General features: G+C 41.2%; 1 protein-coding gene across 1 annotated transcript in view; it reads right to left on the bottom strand.

Moving 5' to 3' along the window:
* Window positions 1-304: 304 nt before the first annotated feature.
* OLFML2B (olfactomedin like 2B) overlaps window positions 305-24,928 on the bottom strand; it is a 286,090-nt gene continuing 261,466 nt past the window's right edge. The window contains exon 8 of the mRNA XM_082266660.1: window positions 305-1,128. Within this exon, the coding sequence (XP_082122786.1) occupies window positions 527-1,128 (602 nt within the window). The 3' untranslated portion in view covers window positions 305-526. The remainder of the gene's footprint in view (window positions 1,129-24,928) is intronic.

The raw sequence follows: 24,928 nt of genomic DNA on the forward strand, positions 1-24,928 counted from the left end.
TATCTGGAAAACAATAAAACTTGACACTGGATGTAAACCTTCCCCACTGTATGCAATACTAGAAAAAAAAATGTAGCTTGAAGTTTCAATTTAACTAATCTTGCCATAAAGAAACCTTTCCTATACTAAAGGAAAAAATCATATTTCCTCAATATATAAGTTATGAACTGTGTATTAATAATAAAAGTGTGAGTGAAAATACAATAATATTAAAAGAAATATTCCATATTGCAAATATTTTTTGTACGTGTTGCATAAAATAAAATATTTGTGTAAACCAATAGTGAATATTAATTGGATTTAAAAAATTGTTTTTATATTTGTTGTATAGTAATTAGAGTTGATTCTATCAACCTTACGGATGAAAATGCCTATTATTAGATTGGCTGCTAAATTATATAAGGCATATAGAAAAATACAATTTTTGGTCTTCAGATGCCCAGGTAAAAAAAAAAAAAAAACTCCGACTTATTATTTCAAAAATTCGGAAATGCCCTTTTTTCAATGGCAAAGTTTCAAGGTGATTTTAGTATGCAAATATCACATTATAAGTGACTTGATGTCCATTATCCCACGCATATAACAGCCGATCTTTTGGATTGTAATCTATTTGTGTGGTATAAGCATATTCATTTTCAAAGAGCAGTCTTGGAACAATCTGGGTGTTTGTATGTGTGTCAAAGGCATAGGATATATTGGCAGTTTTTTTGTTGTAGTTGTCCACTGCATACAACACCCCACAGATTACAAAACAGTTGCCATAGAAGTCTTTTCTTAGCCCAGTCCTCCATGTTGTCTCTTTCTGAGTCGTAAGGTCAACAGAATTTAACTTGCTGAGAACAATAACTTCCTGTTGGAATCCTTCATCATCAAATGCTGGGTAGATAACCCACAATCCATTCTCATCGATAGCAAAATCTATGTCAGAGTGACCTCTCCACCTCCAAGGGGTAGCTTCCTCATAAACAACGTCATGGAGCATGGCCCAGGCTGCCACGTATCGATGTTTTAGATCATATTTTATGATATTACGAGTAAAAGCCCTGTTATAATAGAAAGATCCATTATACACAACATGACCAGTGCCAATCCAGCTGTAGGGAAGCTTGTAGGAATTGCTCCAACGACCTGTAAAAATTTACAAAAAAAAACACTGAAAATAGTTTTGCGTACACATAATGATCAATAAATAAAATAGCAAAATTATGCAGCATACTAATACTTAAAACCACCTAATTACTGTTATTCTATTAAGGTTGAATCCTGGGATAAGTAAGAAAATCTTGTCTAAATTTAAGAAGTGTGTGTATTCTTACTTGAAACTACGGGTGCAGTAATCTAGTGTGAAATTTCAGCTCTGTGCAAGAGCTTCCTTTATTAAGACCAAACACTGCTACCCTCTCTTCTCATGTAGGCTAAGTGGCTTTGTATCCCCATCCTGTAGTTTTCTGTAGGCAGCCTGTAGTGGATGGACCTTCTGGAACTCTGTGTAGGCTATGTGCAGTACAATGATGATGTCACTACTACGTTTAAACAGTAACAACTGGGTTTGCAAAGGCATTTGGTGGACACAAAGTTGACTAATATCCTTTGTAGCTATTGAGGAATATATTTGGATGAAAGTTTTTGTGCCTGGGGTTCAATTTTAACTTCATACAGACTATTATTACAGGTATTTATATAGCGTCAACAATTTACACAGCACTTCATATACTGTGCATTTACTTCAGTCACTTTCCCTTTAAGGTTTTTACAATCTATGGTCCCTACCTTACATGCATACATACACACAGACACATATTAGGGCCGATCCAGACAGGCGTCTAATAAAATTCCAGCATGTCTTTGGAGTGTGTGAGGAAATCAGAGTACATGTAGGAAATCCACACAAGCGCACGGAGTACATGCAAACTCAATGCAGATAGTGTCCAAACCTGGGACCCCAGCACTGCAAAGCAGAAGCACTAACCATTAAGCCACTGTGCACATGGAGCATCCATTTCCCAGGTGGTAGGCTCCGGCTTGCATCAAGAAGAGCAGTCTAGAGACACCACCGAAACGCATGCTAACGGCATATCCTCTTACGCACTTATTTCTCCTTCTAATGGACTTGTCTACACTTGAACTCTGTACCGAGAGTTGGGGGGGGGGGGATTGCATCTGTTGTGCTCCCGATTTTGTGTTCTGGTATTGTTTGTTTTTTTTTGTCTTGTTGTACCTTTGTATGTGTTGACATAAACTCAATAAAAATAATTTTCTAAAAAAGAAGAACAGTCTAGGAAGTGTCTGATCCTAACTAGCAACACTCTTATAAGGATATGAGCTGAATTGCATAGGCTGATAGTTTTTTGGGTTTCATATTACCACTATAATCAGTTCCAACTTCCCTTTTCTGTATGAAATCTGCCTAAGCATACAAAGATTGGTTTAGGAATGGTTTACTTAGCAGAGTATGGTTTTGATCAGTGAGGGACAAGGTCCTCTGGTACCAAGGACAAGGATGAAAAAGTACACCCCTCACCAATTTTTTAATTTGGCACTACAAAATTGAATACACATTATAAAATGGTGATAAAAAAAAGCTAATAAAAGGTAATAAATAAATTAATAAAAACAATACTTTTATTTAAAAGTTTAACAACAAATTTTAGAGAAAAAAAACGAATTACACATTTTATTCGGCAATGTATCCTTATAAAGGCACAGGAATCATATTTCTGGTACAAAGAACTTTGTTAAATCTGACACTCTCAACACTAAACAAAAGAAAATTTTAAAAGTATACATACGTTAAAAAAAAACTAAAAAAAAACAAAAAAGTTGGAACGGAATAAAGGATTTATTACATGGTTTAAGGTTCACTATAGGGTTAAAAAGGGGGTAACATTTTGTTAAAAAAAAAAACCCCCAAAAAACATTTTTCGTTGTTTTTTAATTTACACATAACAGTTATTTCTAAATAAAAGATAGAATAGTAGCTTTCATCCATAAATGAATGCAGAACAGGACCCAAGCTGTTAAATTGATAGCTCAGTTCTGCACATTACAGAGGGAACGCAGCTCACCCTGTGTATTTACCAGAACTCTATGACAGCTGGGTGCTAAGCTCTGTTTATCAGGAACACACAGAGCTTCTAACATGGAGTGGGAGACTGTTGCAATGACAGCGGAGCACAGAGCCTGTTAGGATTGAGTATACCTGCTGGTGGCACTGTGTTGCCCTGGGCTAAATGCTGCAGTTCCAGTGTCCACCAGCAATTGAACTCAATCCTAACAGAGCCACTGGTTACACAGAGAGAACCGCAATAGTAATCTGCAGGACTGAACTATCACAGAATATTACCCCAAAGAGAAGCAAGTTAGGTTAAGACACCAAGGACTAAAATATCTAAAAAGTTAGTATGGTGGGCAGCTGATAAAGTCTTTGAATTATTTGATTTTTTATACACTAAAGCAGGGGTTGGCAACCTATCGATCCAGATCTACCCGCTGATTATTTTCAGGTGAGGAGTGGATCGTGACCCTTCTTTGCTGACCCCCAGAACCTGGACAGGAGGGGTGGCAGAGACAGCATTTGCTGAAATCGGTCACCTCTATTCCTCCTGCAGAGATGAAAGAAAGCTTCTCCTCCTCTCCCTTCCACTGTCATTCAGCTGCTGCAGGAGGAAAATAGAGGGGATCGGTTCTAGTAAATGCTGGCTCTCCTGTTCCGGGTCCTCCTCATTCTGCCACTCCCCCCCCCCCTTCTTTCAGCGCTGGCAGGTTTCCCTTCTCTCCTCTCCTGCCTCTCTTGCTTGTACAGACTTTTTAAAATATTTTTTTTTGTAATAGACAATGTGTTTCGGGTGCTCAGAACACCCCCTTAATCAGGGCTAAAAACAGGATGATGCAGGCACTTGGATTGAAAAGGCCCTTCCAATCCAAGCATTGGCATCATCTTGGTTTAGCCCCGATGAAGGGGGAGTGCTGAGCCCCTGAAACCCGTTGGCTGTTACAAAATAATAATTAAAAAAAGTCTGTACAAGCTGGTGTGGCACTCCCATCCTTACAAAACTTCAACAAACAACTCTGGGGGTCCAGCTAGATCACAGAGTTGCTGGTGAGCAGCCTCTAGAACCACAATCCACCCATCCTGTAAAAACGTATCTGCATGGTTCAGCGCTCCAACATTACAAAGATTACTAATTAGTTAGGCCTTGATAGTTAATTTCCTATGAAAAAAAAGAAAAAAAAAAGTGCGCTAAACTCTGGTGATCTCTTTCATGTTGTTAAGATAGATCTCCACCTCTCAAAGGTTGCCTACCCTTGATCAACGGGGCCAAGTATTTTGATTTTTTTCCAGAATCTTTCAATTGCCAAAAGGTGTATGTAAATTATGTCATGTAGCGAAGGCCCGTTTGTTGTGATGTAAATATAAGGAACCTTAAGATGCATCTTGTAGCCAGGGATATAGATTTGAGTTGTGGGAATATTGGCAGAAGCATCCTTTCAGAGGATTTACTAACATGTTGTAACGCTCCTGCGTTTCATGTATGGTGTGGATTTTCAGCTGCAGAAATATTCCACTTCAGTAGTCATGTAAGAGAGATGCTGAGATACCATTCCCAACCTCAATCATGTGTGGAAGGTCTTAATTCAGCTAGTAAATACACACACTCAACAAGCTGGTTCCTAGAGTGACTTTATGTATGTAGTAACACAGTGATGAAGATTTAAGAGACAGGTTGAGTGGAGGTGGTAGGTGACAGACACTTGAAGGTAAGACAGTAGCAGATGGATGCAGGTAGGTTTAGCAATCATGTATGGTAGCAGATGACAGAGTAGCAGGTGGACATACAAGAGAGATCAACCCAGTGCAGGAATAAGTAGCAGTAGTCTTAAGAGCTAGCAATCTAGATATGCAGATGTGATAAATAGTCTTTACTATGCAGAGCTAGATAGTGTAAGCTTAGTATAAGTTTATAGAGGGTTCCCCTGCGGGGTACTTAGCACTAATAGCAATACAGCCGAAGGTTGGTTCAGGAGGAGCGGATGATCCGGAAGCGGGATACAGGGATCAGCGCAGCGAGGTTCCGTCAGCGAGGTATGCTTGCAAGCACGAAAGCTTCAAGCCAAGTTAGCATCCAGGTAAGGGTGTTTGAACGAACACATGTGACTGAGAACCGGCGATTTAAATAGCCATCTAGTCCGGCGCTGAGTGATGACAGCTTCAGTCTTAAAGGTGTATGCGCACCTTTCCAAAAGAGAATGGTGGGGCGCATACACTTGTGAAAAGAGTAATTTAGGGTACCAAAGGTACCGGAACATTACAATACCCCCCCCTTAAGGCCGGCTCCTGAAGGCCTCTGGAGCTGGTTTGTCTGGGTATCTCGCATGAAAATTGCGGATTAATCTAGGGGCATGTATTTCAGAGGTGTTTAGCCAGGTGTCGTCTTGGGGCCCATAGTTCTTCCATCTAACCAAGTACCGAAGTCTTCTTCTGTAGATACGAGAATCCAGAATCTCTTTTATCTCGTATTCTTCTCCACCTTCAACTTGTACAGGAGGCGGAGGTGGAATATTAGGCCTTATTCCTTGGTCCGGAACATGGGGCTTCAGTAGCGACACATGGAAAATGGGATGGATTTTTAGGTCTATTGGCAATGTAAGCTGTACTGCAGCTTTTCCAATAAGTTTTTTGATTGGGAAAGGTCCCAAGAACAGAGGTCCAAGCTTTTTGCTAGGGATCTTCAGTCTTAAATTTTTTGTTGAGAGCCAAACGAGGTCCCCGATAGTGTACTGTGGAGAAGGTCTTCTGCGAAGATCATAGTACTTCTTTTGTTGACTGTGAGCGTGTGCAATGGTAGTATTTAATAAACCCAGAGAATCCTTTATTTGGGTAAGATAGTCTGAGGCTACTGGGTTGTTTGAAGGAAGGATGCGTGGTGGAAGAATAGAGGGATGAAACCCATAGTTCAAGTAGAACGGACTCTGCTTGGTTGTACTGTGGGTTGCGTTGTTGTAGGCAAATTCTGCCAGAGGGAGTAGAACATCCACCCAATCATCCTGTTGGTAAGAAGTGTAACAACGTAAATACTGCTCGATGCATTGGTTGACTCTTTCAGTCTGTCCGTTGGTCTGCGGATGGTAAGGAGAAGTGAGCTTCCGCTCGATCCGTAGTATGTGACATAGTTCTTGCCAGAACTTAGAAATAAATTGGGATCCACGGTCAGACAGAAGAGTTTTTGGGATACCATGTAATCTAAAGACATGTTTCATCAGGAGTTCTGCCGTTTGTTTGGACGAAGGTAGTCTGCGAATAGCAATGAAATGTGCCATCTTTGTCAGATGGTCCACTGACACCAAGATGGTATTAAATCATTTGGAAAGAGGCAATTCTACGATGAAGTCCAAGGACAAAACTTCCCATGGAGTTTGGGGTATTGGTAGACTGCATAGTAGACCGGATGGTCTCGTAGTGTCAATTTTGGACCTGGCACAGACATTGCATGAAGAGACAAATTTTTGTATAGATGTTTTCATGTCAGGTCACCAGAATTGCCGGGAAATCAAATTAAGAGTCTTTGTCATACCCATATGTCCTGCCATAGGCACATCATGAGATAATTCCAAGATCTTGGTGCGTAGGGTAGGTGGTATGTAAAGTTTGTCGTTGTAGTAGAGGAAGCCTTCTGCATCAGTATTTAGTTGTGGTGGGGGTGAATCCAAACTTATACCATGCAAAACCTCTTCCTTCAAGGAACGGACAACTCCAATAATGCGTTTGTGAGGTATTATAGGAACGGAAGGGATTTCAAAGTAGTTTTCTTCAGTTAGTCGTGATAGTGCATCCGCCTTTTTGTTCTTATCTGCAGGTGTGTAAGTCACTAGGAAGTTAAACCTTAGAAAGAATAGTGACCATCGTACCTGTCGGTGCGAGAGAGTTTTGCTAGTCTGAAGATATTGGAGGTTTTTATGGTCCGTGTATATAATTATTGGTAATTGGGTGCCTTCGAGTAAATGTCGCCAATTCTCCAGAGCCAATTTTATAGCAAGCAGTTCCTTTTCACCCACGGGGTAATTTATCTCGGGACTGCTTAGGGATTTAGAAAAAAAGGCGACTGGATGAAGTGGTGAAGTGTGGGTTGGTCGTTGGGAGAGTATTGCTCCTACTGCCATGTTTTACGCATCTACCTCCAGAATGTATTGGAGGGATGGGTCTGGATGGCGTAATATGGGAGCGGAAGTAAACCTTGTCTTTAACAAGTGAAAAGCTTTATTGGCTTCTTCTGACCATTTGAATGGTTTTTTTATGCTAGTGAGCTGTGTGAGGGGTCTCACAATAGCAGAAAAGTTTTTAATGAACTTCCTGTAGAAATTTGAAAATCCCAGGAATCGCTGTAGCGCCTTGCGTGTGGTTGGTGTAGGCCAATCCTGAATGCAGGATATTTTACTCATGTCCATCTCGATTCCTGTTTTGGATATGATGTAGCCTAGAAAGAGTACCTCGTCTTTATGAAACAAGCATTTCTTCAGTTTCACATAAAGGTTATGTGCAAGCAATCTCGATAGTACAAGTCTTACATGTCTTATGTGTTCAGACAGGGATCGTGAATATATAAGTATATCGTCCAGATATACCACAACACAGACATCTAGTAAGTCTTTAAAAATATCGTTTATAAATCGTTGGAAAACTGCAGGGGCGTTGCATAGCCCGAATGGCATCACAAGATATTCGAACAATCCGTATCTGGTTCTGAATGCAGTCTTCCACTCGTGTCCATCACGGATTCGAATGAGATTGTATGCTCCTTTCAGGTCCAATTTTGAAAAATAGGTAGCTCCACGCACCTGCTCAATGAGCTCAGGGATAAGCGGTAGAGGATAGCGATCTTTTATTGTGATAGCATTCAATTTCCTGTAGTCGATGATAGGTCTGAGACTTGAGTCCTTATTGCGAACAAAAAAGAGTCCTGCTGCTGTGGAAGAAGTGGAAGGTCTAATAAAACCTTTTTCCAAATTCTCATCCAAATAGGTTTTGAGATGGGAAAGTTCATCCTGTGAAAGAGGATAAACATGACCGAACGGCAATTTGCTATTTGGGAGTAGATCAATGCTACAATCATAGTCTCGATGAGGAGGTAATGCTTGAGCATTTTTCTCAAGAAAAACCTCAGAAAGATCCTGATAACATAGTGGTGCAATCTCATCTGTCACCATAGACAGAATCTTCCCGGAAGACGGGAGGTTACACGTATCCTGGCAATAGCAAGAGAGGAAGGCCAAGGACCGTTCCTTCCAATCTATGGTTGGTTGGTGTGTGTGTAACCAGGGAAGTCCCAACACAATGGGAAAGTGGGGTGAAGGTATTAAATCGAAGGTAGTAGTCTCCCTATGAGACTCGTTAATAGTGACTAGAAGTGCTTGTGTCTGATCGGTGATCGGACCAGAGGATAACGGAACACCGGTAATAAGACTTACTGAGACAGGTTTAAGTTTAGAAATAATAGGAATTTTATTTGAAGCAGCAAAACATATATCAATATAATTTCCACAAGATCCTGTGTCAATCATGGCCTTAGTAGTAATCCTGTTCTGGTCCCACTGTAATGTCAAACAAACAAAAATGGAAGGGTTAGTGAATGAAGTTGTCAATCCCCCTAGGAGGACATGTGAACACTCACCCTTCTTTTTGTTGACTAGGGGACAGACATTTATGTTGTGATCCGGGGATGCACAGTACAAGCAGAGATTTTCATATCGTCTTTTGGCTTTTTCCATAGCTGATAGCGGTGGGCGTATGGTTCCTACCTCCATAGGAACAGGGTTAACGGCCGGAATCCGAGAGGAAACGGATAATGGCATTCCCATTTTCCCAGCCTTTCTTTCTCGTAGTCTTCTATCTATGGTAATACTGAGTTGTATTAATGCATCCAGGATTTTTGGTAGATCCGCTCGGGCGAGCTCGTCCTTAACGGCTTCTGATAGGCCAAGCCTAAATTGGGTTTTCAGAGATGCATCATTCCATTCTGAATCAAGGGTCCATCTCTTGAATTCCGCGACAAAGTCTTCTACAGGCCTCCTTCCTTGTTTCAAGGATCTTAATTGAAGATCGGCAGTACTCTGCCTATTGGGGTCATCATATAGGCTAGTGAGTTCTGCTAGGAACAAGGCATAGGAGTTGAGAAGCTGGTCGTTTTTCTCAAAAAGAGAGTCTGCCCAGGCTCGAGGATCGCCTGTTAGGTAAGAAATAATAGTACAAACCTTAATGTGATCAGTAAGGTAGGTACGAGGTTTTAGCAAAAAAAGTAACTCACATGCGTTTTTAAATTCGCGAAATTTTTTGCGATCGCCTGTAAATACCAAAGGTGGATTTATCTTGGGTTCAGGGGACTGAGCAGAGGTAAGTTGTGTCAGTCTAATTACCTGCTGCGACAGAGCCTGATTGTCTTCTTTTAATTCAGCAAGTGCGTGTATTAACGCAGTTACTTGCTGTTTTAATTGTGTCACCTGAGTGGTTATTTCTGCTGAATCCATTTGTGGGTTCGTTCAATCTGTAACGCTCCTGCGTTTCATGTATGGTGTGGATTTTCAGCTGCAGAAATATTCCACTTCAGTAGTCATGTAAGAGAGATGCTGAGATACCATTCACAACCTCAATGACTAATCATGTGTGGAAGGTCTTAATTCAGCTAGTAAATACACACACTCAACAAGCTGGTTCCTAGAGTGACTTTATGTATGTAGTAACACAGTGATGAAGATTTAAGAGACAGGTTGAGTGGAGGTGGTAGGTGACAGACACTTGAAGGTAAGACAGTAGCAGATGGATGCAGGTAGGTTTAGCAATCATGTATGGTAGCAGATGACAGAGTAGCAGGTGGACATACAAGAGAGATCAACCCAGTGCAGGAATAAGTAGCAGTAGTCTTAAGAGCTAGCAATCTAGATATGCAGATGTGATAAATAGTCTTTACTATGCAGAGCTAGATAGTGTAAGCTTAGTATAAGTTTATAGAGGGTTCCCCTGCGGGGTACTTAGCACTAATAGCAATACAGCCGAAGGTTGGTTCAGGAGGAGCGGATGATCCGGAAGCGGGATACAGGGATCAGCGCAGCGAGGTTCCGTCAGCGAGGTATGCTTGCAAGCACGAAAGCTTCAAGCCAAGTTAGCATCCAGGTAAGGGTGTTTGAACGAACACATGTGAGTGAGAACCGGCGATTTAAATAGCCATCTAGTCCGGCGCTGAGTGATGACAGCTTCAGTCTTAAAGGTGTGTGCGCACCTTTCCAAAAGAGAATGGTGGGGCGCATACACTTGTGAAAAGAGTAATTTAGGGTACCAGAGGTACCGGAACATTACACATGTTCCTAATTAACAGCATTATATAGATGAATACTAATTTATGTTCAAAGAACTGCACACAAAAATTAATTCAGTGCTCAAAATGATGTGTCCATTTCTAAGGGAAAAACAATATAAAGAAAGTTCACATAAAGTCTCTGGAACTGGTGCAGTGATCAAAATGAGAATTCTCAAAATGAGAATCCTCAGTGAAGATCTGTAATCCATCAGTTTAATAGGTATGAAAGAAACAAAGGGTGCAGGAGTTAGTAAACATGTAACACATTTATTGCCAAAAGCATAGCATCAATTACATGGAAACAACTATATCCAGCCCACCGTGCACGAAGACAGAGTATGTATGCACAGCCAAAGAGTATCACTGAAATTAGTAAGCCATGGTGCAAGGGCTCTGAACCTACTGTACAGGACACCAGGAGTGTGTCCTGAATGGCAGGTATCTTTCCCCAGTATTTGAATTGTGGTTCCTGGCTGGAAAGAGAGTACTCTCCAAATTGGTAAATTCCCATCAGGGACCCGGAACTTTGGAGGTTTGGGAGGGAAGCACCTCAAAACCCTGACTACAAGGACTCTGGTCCTGAAGGGGTTAAGCTTCAGCAAGGGGAGTCTTGAAAAGCAACAGAAAGGGATCAGCTGTTATGTGAATAAAGCCGGCACACGAAAAGTCTTCTTCCAAGTAAAATACTTTATTCCAACATAGATAGCGGTGACAACATGACAAATTCTGACGGGTTTCGGCTTTACGCCTTCCTCATAGTTTAGAAAGGGATCAGCACCTGTGTCAATGAGGCAGTGTGGAATGGTTCACAGGCTGTGAGCAAGGTGAACCCTCTGGCAAGTGAGAAGCTGGTTGCTGGACACCTGCAGCCTGTCTGGAGGAACACTAACCCAGTACAGGACCGAGAGATTGACGGTGAACCTGTAGTGGGATTCCTTTATTTGTGCAAGTAGCACACACTGTTTTGCTTTACTTTTGGCTGGAGAAAGCTATTTGAGTTTACTTGTTTGAAATATCAATAAAAGGACTGTTTGTTTTTTACCAACTCGGTTGGCTAATGTTCCCGTGCTACCTCATATAACACCGCCTATGGAGGATGACAGCTGGTGGTCTTAACGGCTATACTGAATGCACTTCAGGGACACAATTATACACACAGAGTCACAGGGAAAAGAGGGCAATAAAATTTTTCGGGTGGATAATGTTGTTCCAAAAAGTATGGACAGACTGACATTTACCCCTGTTATAAAGGTAAGAGCCTGTCACTTGCTGACATCCCCAATAAGAGTCTGGGTGAGTGGGGTAGATATGCACTAAGTCTGCCAGCCACCTGGGGGGGGGGGGGGTTACAGTTTCTTTCTTGGATTTTGCAGGAATTGGAAAGCTTATGTGGAAGTAGGAAGGCCTTATGCCAATCTTCAGGGGTTGTGAAATGGCCTTAGATAAGTGTCCCTTTTTTCAGTGTAAGTAGGGAGTTTAAAGGGCCCCCTGGTTAAATATAAAGTATAATATAAGGAAACTGTATGTTGCTGTGGACTAGAAGTCACACACTTGTTTTCAAAGGTCTTCAATGGTCTATATAAATCAGAGCATGGGTGTATGGAGGCATAAAAGCCTTTTGCTGGTGTAATTCTGGAAAGTGATTCTGAGTGCTGTTATAAGAATCAGATCATCTGCATACATTGCTAGTTTATATTCTGTTTGTTCCATAGTGATACCTTTGATAGAAAGGTTGTATTGCTAAGTGTTCCATGGTGATAATGTAAAGGATTGTAAGGGGACAGCCTTAGCACGTGCCATTAGAAATTAGATATGTATGCTTGGATTAAGGGTCTGGTATTCGTGTGGACCAAGGTTTTTTTTTTTTTTTTTGCATGGGGTTCTTCCTTTAAAATCCATAACAGACTTGAAGGGCCTGTTATGAATTTTGGATGAGGGCTACGCCATTTGTTTTAAAATTCCTTTTTTGTACATTTACCTGTCAGCCAGGAATCAATGTTCCGGGTGGGGATGAGTCACTGGTCATTAGGACACTGGTGGATGTTAGCCCTGTAATAACCAGGAGCCCTGAGCAGGAAGCTGTCACATTTAGTAGTGGTAGTAATACCACTGCTAAATGTTTCATGTCCCTCTACAGTTGGAGGTTCGCTGGGTCGAACACCCATTCATTTGGCTATTTGCTCAGGAATCTCCATAGATTGTGTACACAGTGCTGAGGTCTCCCTCATAATATTTACCCTGCTAGTCAAATGTTCTTAGCCTATAGCATTAGGCTATTTTCTCTGTTGGTGAAAGTTCTTTACCCGCTTTCCAACTGTATACAGTACATATACAGCGGCAAGGCGGCTTTCCTGTGCTGGATCACATACCTAGAACGTGATCTGCGCGCCGGGCTAGGGAGTGTGCCCGTGCACCCCTGCTGCCCTGGCTTGGATGCATTTGGCTGCAGCACGAACCAATCAGTGAGTGCTGGCCGCTGATTGGTCGCCACCATCCGACGATCAACTCCAGGGATTACTGAAGAAAATCATGTGTAGGTAAAAAACACAGGGTTCTCTTCTGACAGCAGCAATATGCGGTGAATCACAAAAAATTATAACCTAGGAGTTGAATGTGTTAAAAAAAAAAAAAAATAGTGATAAATTATGTGTGCTGCAGCTGCTGCCTACTAAGTAAAAACTGTAAAAACTCAGAAAGCAGCAATGTACTGTTTTTTGTTTTTTTTCTTCCTGCCAAGCAGGAAGTAAAAAACAGCACATTGCTTAGTAAAAACACCTTGCAAAGTACACAGTAAAACATGTTGGCCACACATTTGATCGCCCTAGATTTTAACCTCTTCCCTGCCAGTGTCATTAGTACAGTGACAGTGCAAATTTTTAGCACTGATCACTGTATTGGTGTCACTGGTTCCCAAAAAAGTGTCAAAAGTGTCAGTTAGGTGCCTGATTTGTCCGCCGCAACATCGCAGTCCCGCTATAAGTTGCTAATCGCCGCCAATACTAGTAAAAAAAAAAACAAAAAAAAACAAATTCCATAAATACATCCCATAGTTTTTGAACGCTATAACTTTTGCGCAAACCAATCAATATACGCTTATTGGGATTTTTTTTCCAAAAATATGTAGCAGAATACATATTGGCCTAAATTGATAAATTGATTGAGGAAATTTGATTTTTTACATCTTTTTATTGTTTTATAGCAGAAAGTAAAAAATATTGTTTTTTTTTTTTCAAAATTGTTGGTCTTTTTTTCCTCCTCCAGCAGTATACCCCCGCCCCTACATGCACACAACGCTGTGTAGGTAAAACTTACCAGCCAGCATGCGTTCATCTGGGCGGAGATCAAGAGATAGAATAGTGCTGGGTGGAAGGTGGGAGCGGGAGCTGCCGGCGTTCATAATAGCAAACTGATGATTGGTAGCTAGGACCACCTAGCAACCAATCACTAAGCAGCTCCCGCTCCTCGCCCTCTATCCAGCTCCCACCCCCGCTCTCGGCTTAGCAGCTGAGGAGAGGAAGAGCCATGGTCAAGATCCACTTGTCGGCCCCTGTTTTTAGAGGGTTGCTACATTTGTTTTTCATTGTCCCATTGCATGTAGGATCGTAGCCACCCTCTCTTGCTCGCCCATGAGAAGGACTAGCGACTATGGGCTACTGGATTTGTAGTGTGCAAAAAGCAGTGCACATGACTGCAACTAACATGCACTGCTTGTTCCAAACAAGCAGAAGTGAGGGGGGGGGGATGAGAGATTCAGGAACTCACGTAGAATCTTAGGAAGCAGAAAAACATAGTAAGAAACAATTTCACAAAAAACAGATTACAAGGCCATTAGGTAGTGAATATGTATATTTTGTTATTGGAGAATAAGGATATAATTTAGTGTCACTTTACCAGAGTAAGAAAAATCCCCAAATAGTCTTACCGTAACCATGTATACTCGAGTATAACCCGAATATAAGACAAGGCACCTAATTTTACCACAAAAAACTTGGGAAAACTTATTGGCTTCGAGTATAAGCCTAGGGTGGGAAATGCAGCAGCTACTTGACCCAACTGGACCACCACGAGACCCAAAACAGGGGCTGCGGGCATGGTGCAGGGGCTGTGGACATGGTACAGGAGATGCAGGGCTGTGGGCATGGTACAGGAGATGGTACAGGCATGGCACAGGAGATGGTACAGGCATGGCACAGGAGATGGTTCAGGCATGGCACAGATGGTACAGGCATGGCACAGATGGTACAGGCATGGCACAGATATGGCACAGATGGTACAGGCATGGCACAGATGGTACAGGCATGGCACATATATGTCACATATATGGCACAGATGGTACAGGAGATGCAGTGCTGCGGGCATGCTACAGGAGTCTCACTTACCTTTACCTGCAGTGCTGCGGAGGAGTCTCACTAACCTTTCCGCCTTATATTTAAAAATAGCGCCGCCCAGCACCAACACATCAGTGCGCATAAACCATCTGCCAAGGAATAGCTGAACGTGTACGGGCTTTCCCGAGTGGCGGCGGCGCATGCGCACTGACCATGGAAAAGGTAAGTGAGACCGTGACTCGAGTATAAGCTGAGGGGGGCTTTTTCCGCATGAAAAAACATGCTGAAAAACTCGGCTTATACTCGAGTATATATGGTAAATATATTAAAAGTATGTAAAATGGTTACTTGGAGCTATCTTACGTTACTAGTTTAGATATGAATAGCCCTCATAAGGATTTCTTAATAATTTCTCTTCTAAAAATGTTTACTTTTTACAGAATCACAAGGAATGTGTTGAATTTGTTTTTTTGCCATTACCAGCTAACACCTGTCCAGGTTTCTGGACGTCTGGAGAACATTCACTACTAAAAGTACTGGGTGACAGTTCTGGAAAACACTGTACTACTCTGTGCCTTGTAAACTATACACCACATGGAGCAAAAATGTGTATAGTTTACAATAAGAATTTTGTTAAATCCTGGTAAGATTGCTCTGAAGTGCATATGAAGAGACCTCTACAAATTCAAATATTTTACTAAATGACGCTGTCTATTTCAAAGCAGGGATCCATGAGAAAACCTTTCCAAGAAAGTGTTTGCTTTTTTTCTTTGTCTGACTTTTTGCTCGGTCAGCTTCTGTAAAGCTTTTCTTTAAATATTGACAGAAGTAGAAAGGCAGTGTACATGTCTGCAAAATGTTAACAGAGTTTTTGGCCCAGCCTTACTTTCTCTCCAAGGCATTGTTTATAGATTGTTTAATGATTGGCTTGGTAACAATGCAGTGGCACAAAGCAAATGTGTTCTTATATTTCGCAATGGAACACTATTTTTAGCCAGAAAAAACAGACCTGTAAGTTTAACATTTTTGTAGGGAAGTTGGGATGAGTTATGGGCCATATACAGGGGTATGAGCTTAAAAATAATATCATTAAAATAATAGACACCATAGAAAAAAAGCCAAGTTGTAAACTTGGAAAACAAATATAACTTTTTTCATGAGCCAGTAAGCAGAAACTTGGATGTATGGGGTTTTTTTCTTCTTTACTTTTTATTTTGTATGGCTAGGACTGAAAAAAAGAACAGCTGTGAAAATATATTTTTTTAGCCAGGTAAATGCTAAATATTGCATATCATATAATCTTCTATCAAGCAAGCAGGTGGTGACTTGTCACTGGGTTTGTGAAGCCTGATGAAGAACTGATGGGGTTTTTTCACCTTCTTCTGGATCAACTGCGGGTATAGGATGGTGTATATGGGATTTTATGGTTGGGTTTTCTTTACTGTTTTTTTTTTGGTTGAGCCAGATGGACTTGTGTCTTTTTTCAACCTGACTAACTATGTAACTATGTATCTGAGAGACTAGTTTCTCATCAGGTCCAATTTACTTGTAATTGACAGCGCATGGCAGTGGGTGGATCCCTAGCCTCTATTCAGTCCAATGGCTGCTTTCAAATTTACCCGCTGCGTGCACTCGTGCATCAAAAGTAAAGCAGATCTAGTCTCTCAGTTCCCCGTCATGCTTCACACAGTGAGAAGTCATTACACAAATATGGGCAATGTTCATATTTGGGGAATGATATCACCTGTATTACCATTTATATTTAGCTTTCAGTGGGGTGAGTTCCTGCCCAACAGCTGAATGGGGTCAGGAAAATAGCACTGTGTTCTAGCAAACCTCTGTGTGCTGCTGGTAGTAGAAACTGCCTGAACTTGCCCCATCTGCCAGTAATGTTATGGACACTGGCACAAATGCTTGCCCCAATTGGGCACTGTTTGTTCATAAAGTGTTTGTTACCCCAGAATTTTATATTCCTGGAATGTACCTGTTGTACCATATACAGTACTTGTATGAAAAAGTATCCTGCTCTCTTCGTATTGTTTCCTCTGTGTGAAATCCCTGGTGTTCCTGTCCGTCCCTCTGCTTTACTATGAAAAACTGACCACACTAAGAAGGAGAACTGTGGTCAGTTCTCTAGCTATGCTGAGAACTCAGCCTGCTCTCTTCCAATGACCAGACTTGTCCTGACACCCCCCCCCCTCCCCCCGACAGCCATTTACTGTTCTTCTGTTTCTCCTCCCCCAACCCTTATGCAGGTGAGAATTGATGTGACCACTTATAAAAAGGTGGGAAAAAGTATTTATAATGTTTTTTTTTATTTTTATATCTATACACAAATGTTTTGCTTTTTGTTTTAGTTTTAAACTGAATGGGTTATTTTACGAGGTGATTCACTTTAAGTAAAATACCACCAAAAATGTGTGAGGCTGCTTTGAATTCCCCTGATTATAACCTCCCTTTAAAGTAAACCTGTGATTTGATCATGGTGGGAAAAGCAGTACAACAGGTTAAATGTACCCTTCCTGCAGAAGCAAAGTCTTATTTTCCTTTGTTCCCTGCCACTGTGTACAGTATATCTGCCAGAAACAGGCAAAGCCACCCTCTTTAAGCTATGAGTCATTTAGGCTGTAAAGTTGTTAAAGTGGTTTTAAAGGCTCAAGGTTTTTTACCTTTTGCTTTCTATGCATGATGGTAAAAAAACATCTGTATGCAGCACCCCCCAAATACTCACCTAAGCACCCTTTCAATCCAGCAAAGTGCATGAGAGCCAAACTTCTCCCAGGTCTCTCATTCCTCCTTGGCTGAGACAGTAGTGGGAGCCATTGGCTCCTTCTACTGTCAGTTACAGTCAGTGGGAAATGAGGAGCGAGTGGGGCTGAGCCATAGCTCTATTTGTCTTTTGGAGGGATAGAGCTGGGCTCGGGAATGGGTACACACCAATGCCCGCAGAGCAAGTAGCTTGCTATCGGGGGCACTGCCTGAAGAGGAGGAGCCAGGAGCACCAGCTGGGGACCTGAAAAGAGGCTTGCTCTGTGCAAAACCACTGCACAGAGCAGGTGAGTATGACATCTTTGTTATTTTTTTGTTTTATTTTATTTTTTTAGCCTTTAATAGCACTTAAACGCTATTGACTATCCCCAGAGGAGAGTGCTGGTGCTTAGTGATTGGACCTCTGCATTCACAAGGCATGGATATCATTACTGTAAGATAATTGGTTGTCCTGGGACTTGAGTTTACTGTCCTTTAATCCTGTTGTAGCTTCTGTGGATGACTGGTCAATTCTTTATCCTTTTCTACTTTGCTTTTCACCTCATTTTTACCCAAATCTGGGTACTGCCAGAATGATGTGGCTTCAAATAGTTCCACCCAACACATTTCATCATCAATTACCACTCCTGACGAATTCTATTGGTAATGAAACATGCTAAGTGGAGCTACGTAGTGATAGCATTCTAATTTATTTCTGGTCATCGGAAGGCCACCAGCATCATGTTATAGCAGTCCTGCCCAGGGCTTGAGAACATTCTCATTACACTAAACTGGAGAAGTATATTTTTCATGCTAACAAGGTTTCTGGAGTACAACATTATTTTCGACACTGGCTTAGCCATGGCTCCCTCCAAGGTCTAGGCTTTTCGGCAGTGGCCTCTGCCTATTAATCCTAATGTCATCCAAAGCTTTTTAGGGTTTGCCAATTTCCATAGAACATTTATCCAAGGGTTCGCCCCACTGGTAGCAACCATCACTGATCTTACCAAGTAAGGCACTAATCCTAAAATGAGGCCACAATAGGAAATTCAAGCTTTTAAAACCCCAAAGAAGGTTTATCTTTGGCTCCTGTTTTGTAGCATTTAAACCCCGCCTTGCCATTCTCGTTTGAGGTTGTTCTTTCCAAGATTGGTGCAGGAGCTGTTTTGTTGCAATGTAGTTTCATTGGTAACTTGCAAAAATCTGCTCATTACAGTGACCCTGCAACTGGTTGTTCATTCCCTAACAGCTCCGGCTCAAAGTGCTTTAACAATCCAACAATACCAAGTCTGTTGGCTATCCTGGCACTTACAAGGCCATCTCTCTTCTTTTCTATTGTTTTCCATTTGGCGCTTGGGTCTCCTGGTAGATTTTGATGTTGACATGCCTTCCTCTGAGGAATAGGACAGTCATCTAGGTTATGGTGGATTTTTTTTACAAGATTGTTGATGTTGTTGATTTTTTTTTTTCCATTTCTCAGTATTTTTATTACAAGAATTTGTCAAGCGTTATGGCCTTCCGGTAAACATTCTTTTAGAGCGAAGATCTGAGTTTACTTCCTGTTTTTAGAAGGCCTTCTATTCTCAGCTGGAAATTGCTCTATCTGTCTCTTCTACCTATCATCTAAAGGCAAAATGGAGAAAAATAATAAGTCCCTAGAAGGCTTCCTTATCTGTTTAATCTCCGACAGGCAAACTGATTAGATCTCTTCCTCTCATGTATGGATTTTGCTTAAAACAGTTGGACAAACATCTCCCTAGAGTTTTTACCCTACTTCTGTGTTTATGGCCACCACCTCAGGTCCTGCTCTTTTTTTTTTTACAGTTCTAATTTTACAGAGGTCAGCAAGGTTCTGGACATTTTTTATGCTATTTGCTAATCTGTTTAGAACAACCTTGAGCACACCTCTGATTCCCAGAAAGCTTCTGCTGATAACCAGCGTTTAGCTTTTCCTACCTTTAAAGCTGGCGATTCAGCTTGGTTATTCACCCACAATATTTGTCTCAAAATCCACTCTCAGAAGCTAGCACCAAAATTCATTGCGCCTTCAGAATCACTAAACAAATCAACCCTGTTTGTTTCTGTCCAAAGCTCACTGCATGAGGATACCAAACTCCTTCCATGTTTAATTGCTGAAATCCGTCAACCTGGATACCATCCTGTCCTCTAAACCTCCCTTTGTTGTTATTGGTCAGTAGAAGTTTGATGTAGAGTCCATCTTAGACTCCAGAAAGATTCAGAGCTCAATCAAATACCTCATGAATTGGAAGGGTTTCAGCCCTGAGGAATACTGTTGTGTATTGCTTGATCTGTTGATGCTGACCTTTTGGTAAACAAATTTCCATCACCTTCATACTTATAAGCCTGCTGATTTTTTAAGAGTGAGAGATGCTCCTATTCTCTTGCTCCCCACTGCTACTTATTCTGGCTGCAGTTACTGCTCTGTCAGAAGTTAGGGGGACCCCATGCAATTTTATATATCCTTTTGCGTGGGATCCACCTTAAAAACCATACCAAACCTTTATGAAGCATAAAGCCCCGTACACACGTACCGATTGTCGGCCGTAAATATTTGGCCGCCGACCGATCGGCTGATTGTAGGCTTGTTAGTATGATGCTTCCGACAGCCGACAGCACATTTTCGGCCGAACAGAATCTGTCGTGCAGACTTTAAAATATTTGTTGGCCGTCACCAGAACGGCCGATTGTTCGCCAGTCGTTACAGATTTCGGCCGACAGACAGCAGATTAGCAAGACTGGGCATGCTCAGAAAAGAAAAAAGACAAGGAAAGCTATCCATCACATGACATCACTTCTGCAGTTGGCTGTTGTTGGCCGACAAAATTCGTGTGCAGTCTTTTGCAGTTTTCAACAGACACGACAGCCCTGGACAAAAGACAGCCGATCATTCGGCCGACGATCAGTACGTGTGTACAGGGCTTTAGGTTCTTCTATGTCTTATGAAGGGGACCCCACACAATTTTTTTTTCTTTCTCAACCATTGCACAGAGCAGGTAAGTATGACGTGTTTGTTAAAAAAATGTTTGGTGACACTTTAATGTCAAGTTATTGAAAATATAATCAATATACAAAAACCTCAGAAAAGTATGAGAATGTGAATAATACAACATACAATTTCAGTTAATCAATTGAGTTGAAAAAAACTGTCAAAGTAAAAATAACTAGAAAACATACAATTTCCAGTGAAATTGTGGGAAGTGTTCTTGCTGCCACCACACTAGTTGAGAACATTCATTCATTCCTGAACATTTTGATATAACATTTGTGTAGGTGGCCTTAAAAATAAGAGAGTGGTAGCAGTTTAGAAATTGGCCTCATACGAATGAATGGCGGAATGTTCCGGAAACTACCGGTGGCGGGAAGAACACTTCACTCAATTTCCCCACTGTAGTTTTGAACATTCCGCCATTCATTCCTATGGGGCCAATTTCATGGCATGAGTTGGAAACAAACGGTCATAGTGTAAAACCTATAAAGTCCACAGCTTACAGACTTATACCGTAGGAATCACAAGACCCCGGCCGACATTTTGGTGTATAGTATGTCTATGAAACATTAAAACTGAAGGCACAGTCACAGGTTAAAAAAACTGCCTTGAAATTTGAGATGGTTTGAGTGCAGTTTCAATGAATGTCAATGGACGGTGTGAGTTGGAAACAAACGGTCATAGTGTAAAAACTATTAGGGCTATGGTTTAAATGTGGATATGTTAAATGGCAGCAGGGATAGGCGAACGTTTTGATGTAACATTTGTGTATGTGGCCTTAAAAATGAGGGAGTGGCAGCAGTTTAGATATTGTGGCAAGATTTCTTCGCTTACCCTCTAACTATTTTCAGGCCCCACTCCAGTTTTGAACATTCCGCCATTCATTCCTATGGGGCCAATTTTGCCAAATTTCACCACAAAAACTACGATATTTTGCAAACCATTCGGCGAAACATTCCAAAAGTAATAGCAACACGATCGGGAGCGATCCGCTTGTTTCGGTATATTACTTGTCTATGTAGTGTAAAAACTGTGGGAGGAGTTAGGATGCCAAATTTTCCCATAGGCTTTCACTATAATAAGAATAATATATATGTGAAAGAATAGTAAGTGTACTTGCCAAAGGCAAGATAACTTAATAATGAAAATATAACATTCTGATTAAAATATGGACCCAATGAGGATAAATATATGAGTAAAATATTTACAAACAATAATATGTGTATACGCAATGCAGTCCAATTTTGCAATCCTTGAACAACCCCCAGCCTCCCCCACACCATGCTTTATGAGGATAAACCCAAACTTCATTAGTGGTAGATCTAAAACGGACTGCACAATCATATTGTACTGTGCATATGCAATATAGAAGGCGATCAAAGGATTGTATAGTCCCACTTCCCCCCTTTCTCTGCATTCTGCCTGCCATTGCTTGTCTCAGGAAAGTGCTCGCAGCCAAGACAAGCTGCAGCTATGAATCAAGCATCTTCTCAAAAGATGTTGAATCAGCCATGGCATGAGGAGAGAAGGGCAGGTCAGTACTCATAACTAGGGTTAGAAAGCACATAGAAACATTGGATGAAGTACTACTTGTACTTTGTCCCAAAGGACAAAAGGAAGGTTGGGGACTTTAAATGAGGTATGTGACCTAAGGATGACCATAATGAAAAAAAAAAAGAATAGGAAAAGTATGCACATAATGAAACAATGCACAACAAAATTTCTGTTTGGTTCTAGAGTACCCCCCATCACGTGTTCCATGAGGCAACAGCTTGGACTGTTTTGTAAGCATTTATGAATTGTGATTGACATTGCCCAATTTTGGGCGTTTATACTTGTATATGCATTGTTACTTTCATATATATTCTTTCTGTAGACTACCGATTGCACCAGCTCCTGAAGAAGTGTATTCAACACGAAACGTGTTATATTAGCATATATGGATGCAATCTCTACGAATTATGTATTTGTATCATGAATGATTTACAACCATTTTTGTCTTTACATTTGTGTTCATTATTGTACATCTTTCTACATGTGTTGGTCCTTTTTGAATCACATTCATGCAACCCACTGTCTTTATTTTGTTATCTTTTACCATCTTTTGCATTACATTAAAAAAGTCTACTTTTGGATTTTATCTTAGGTGTATTGTTTTATTATGTGCATACGTTTCCTATTCTTTTTGTCATTATGGTCATCCTTAGGTCACATACCTCATTTAAAGTCCCAAACCTTCCTTTTGTCTTTCGATTACAGGGATGGAGATGCAATTACCTTGCAATCTCATTAAAAGTCCCACTCCCCTTCCTTTTTGTCCCAAAGGGGACAGAACTGTAAAATAAAAAAAATCTAATTCATTTTATTCTTTAAGGATTTAAATACCTGATGCATGTTCTATTGATTTCAGTCTGTTCATGTGTGTATATACATTTGTACGTACGCCACAATGCTGGCACTTTTACTTGCCAATAGCAAACCTTTGAGCAATTGCAAAAATAAATTGCTGTTTCTCTGCTTATGTATGGAAAGGGGATGTTCACATAGGCATGTGTATGACTTTCTTTGATTAAAATGAGCATGGCCTAAACTTCTTTAGATATTTTACTTTGCATGTATTATTTAAAGCTGAACTAAAGACAAACAGATAAATACAGAGGAAATACATATATGGGAACTATTATACCTGACCAGAGGTTTTTTATTTTTGACTATCCAACCCTGAGTTTAACCACTTTAAGACCGGAAGGATTTGCCCCCTTAATGACCAGGCCCTATTTAGCGATTAGGCACTGCGTTACTTTAACGGACAATTGCGCGGTTAAATAACACTCTGCCACACAGTACAGCCTTGACTAGCAGGGCAGTTAAATAACATTTCTAGATCTTATCCCTCATCCAGGATGGTAAAATGAGAAGCAGCAAACTGGGACAGCTGGAACAGGAGCTAATCTTCGTGTTACTCGTTGAATCCAATTAAATTAGAGGCATTTGAATCCCATTAAATTACGTGACCCTGTTGCTAAGGTTAAAAAAAAAAAAATGCATGAATTAAAATAGAAGCATCTATTGATGGTAAGAGAGCTGCTGGAGCTATATATATATATATATATATATATATATATATATATATATAATACTGGGAGCCTGGATTGAAAAAGGAATAAATGAAACCATCCTCCACCACCCTGTGAGGGTATACCAGCATCTTTGGACCAAACTCACGTAGCAAGGTTTCCAGGCCTGTGGCCTGAGGTGGGTCTGCCATTGTTACCGGTTACCTCTCCAGCCCATGTGAGCTACGGCCCTGGGTGTGAGAACTGACACATTGACAACTCCGGCATTTTTGTTTGGTTGTTTTATTGTAGTTTTAGGGGATGAGAGAAGGAAATGAGGGGGATACTCCTTTGGCTCGACTATGTACAATTCTGGGACTTTTGTAGCAAAAATGCTGGTTAGCGCTGTCTTGACGCCAGCCGACGCTAGCCAACGCTTACTAACGCTTTGAACACACTGTATCTCTGAAAGCTGTGCTGGAACTCCGACTTAAGTCTAGCAGATCCAGGACTGTGGAACATGGAACATCTGACACTGCTTGCACTGCAAAGTCACTGACTACTCTCTCCAGTCTTGCCCTGGCTGTATATTCCTGTATGGCTGCAACTCTCAACTGATGCACTCGCACTGTGCATTAACTCTTCAGGGCCCAAACTGCAGGCGCCCCCTTTACCACTTCAAGGTCCTCAACCTAGGTACCCCCTCTATCACTTCAGGGTCCTCTGACTAGGTACCCCCTTTACAGCTTGCTGACACTTGAATCTTAGAACCTTCTCCGGAGTGGTCCCCACAGACCCCCAGGGACAATCCTCAGTACTCACGACCTGTGTAGGTTTTCCTGGGAATGGACCCCTCTCGCTCTCCTCTGGTTCTCGGCACACCGGATCCCCCTCAGCTCAATTCAGCACTCTCTGGATTCTCAGGCAGCACCCAATACAAGAGAGCCTGTTAATACCCCACAATATCCCAGTGGTCTGGAAAATGTACCCACAGTCCCGCAAAGAAATAGAAGGATTACCATAAGGAGATAGGAGTGGAGCTACCACACTGGCAATAAAAAACAAGGCGTATTATATGCGGCAGTAAGGTGAGCAGTTTGCACACCTAGAAGTGATTGACACTGCCACGCCCCCGACACTGAAGATCACCAGCACTTACACATTATTGAGGTGGAAGAGTTGTATTAAAGGATTTGGATCTAAGATTGGGACATGTCCATACTCTATAAAAACTATCCTTGAAGCACAGTATTCTACCCATTTAAAATGGGATCATACATCACCTTTTCATAAATGTTTATAATCATTCGTTATTATTTTTATTGATACCACTATCACTTTTTATTTGTGTTTAGATGATTTATTATGTGTGCTTTTATATTTTATGAATTCATTTATTTATACATCACTGGTTAATTTAATTAGTATAGCACTTACTGCGCA

This window comes from Pelophylax lessonae (genome assembly GCF_965119305.1).
Source record: "Pelophylax lessonae genome assembly, chromosome: 8".
NCBI classification, from domain to species: Eukaryota; Metazoa; Chordata; class Amphibia; order Anura; family Ranidae; genus Pelophylax; species Pelophylax lessonae.